Source organism: Chinchilla lanigera, unplaced genomic scaffold, assembly GCF_000276665.1.
Source record: "Chinchilla lanigera isolate Chin_1 unplaced genomic scaffold, ChiLan1.0 scaffold00015, whole genome shotgun sequence".
Taxonomy (NCBI): Eukaryota; Metazoa; Chordata; class Mammalia; order Rodentia; family Chinchillidae; genus Chinchilla; species Chinchilla lanigera.
In genome coordinates, this window is record NW_004955416.1 from 9,275,253 (window position 1) to 9,276,331 (window position 1,079).

General features: G+C 63.4%; 1 protein-coding gene across 5 annotated transcripts in view; it reads left to right on the forward strand.

Annotated features, from left to right (window-relative positions):
* The first annotated feature begins 773 nt into the window (after positions 1-773).
* The window catches only part of Stard9 (StAR-related lipid transfer (START) domain containing 9), a 117,817-nt gene continuing 117,511 nt past the window's right edge, over positions 774-1,079 (forward strand). For all 5 annotated transcript variants that reach the window (XM_013512434.1, XM_013512435.1, XM_005381351.2 and 2 more), the window contains exon 1: positions 774-913. In XM_013512434.1, the coding sequence (XP_013367888.1) occupies positions 867-913 (47 nt within the window). In that variant the 5' untranslated portion in view covers positions 774-866. The remainder of the gene's footprint in view (positions 914-1,079) is intronic.

The following is a 1,079-nucleotide window of genomic DNA, read 5'->3' on the forward strand; positions in this document are numbered from 1 at the left end:
CTTGCTAGGACTCGCAGAACATCTGCTTTGCCCATTTCGTTCTTGCCCCTAAAACTTAACGACTACAGTATTGAGCTCAGGCCAACTCAGCCAAGAGAAATACTCAGCACAAGGCTAGGGTTGGTGGTGTACACCTATAATCCCAGCACTCGGGAGGCTGAGGCAGGAGAATATCTGAGTTTGAGGCAAACCTGCGATACATAGTGAGTTCAAGGCTTGGCTGACTTACTCAGTGATACCCTGTCTCAAAAGTAGAGTTTATCACATTATTTTGTAGACTTTCGGACTTTAAACAAAACAGATTTACTTGTCTCAGCCTCACTCAAAAGAAACAAAGCCTAGCGGAGAAAAACAAACTCAGCAAGGAGGAGCCTAAAACGGAGTAAGGGGCGGGACCGAGCGTCTGCCCGCCCACCAGGCTACGGATTGGCCGAAGCTCAGGGGTACCGCCCTTATCGCGGGGCCTCGCGAGTCTGGGCGGAGGCGTCCCAGGAGGCATGTGGGGCGGAGCAAAGTAGGGCGGGCCAGACGTCCTCCGCCCACCCTATTCAGGATTGGCCGAGGCTCAGGCGGGACCGCCTCTCCTGGGCCGAGGCGGGAGCCCGAGTGTGGTGTCCTGGGAGGCGGGGCGAGCGTGGGAGGAGCCGCGTGCGCTCCCGCCCGTAGGACTCAGATTGGTCAAGTATCAGCGGGCCCCGCCCCTGCCAGCCAGCCGCGCGGCCTGGGCGGGGCGTCCCGGGAGGCTCGTGCTCAGTCCTGGCGGGCGGGCGTGGCGGGCGTGGAGGGCGCGGCCGGGGCAGTGCTTGGAGCTGGGGCCGAGGATGCGGCCGCTGACCTGGTCTGCCGGTCTTGGGTGTGGCTGAAGGATGGCGGGCGTGCGGGTGGCCGTGAGGGTGCGGCCCCTCAGCAAGAGGTGAGACTGAGCGTGAGGGGGCGCCTGAGGCACAGAGGGAGCGAGAGTTGCGCGAGGACCCCGCCTCCGTCGCGGAAGCTTCTGGCGCTCAGACACAAAGTGACCGGGGCTCGGTCCGGAACCAGCGCCTGGCGGGCGGGAGCCTCCGGGCGGGCCCGGGCTGGCC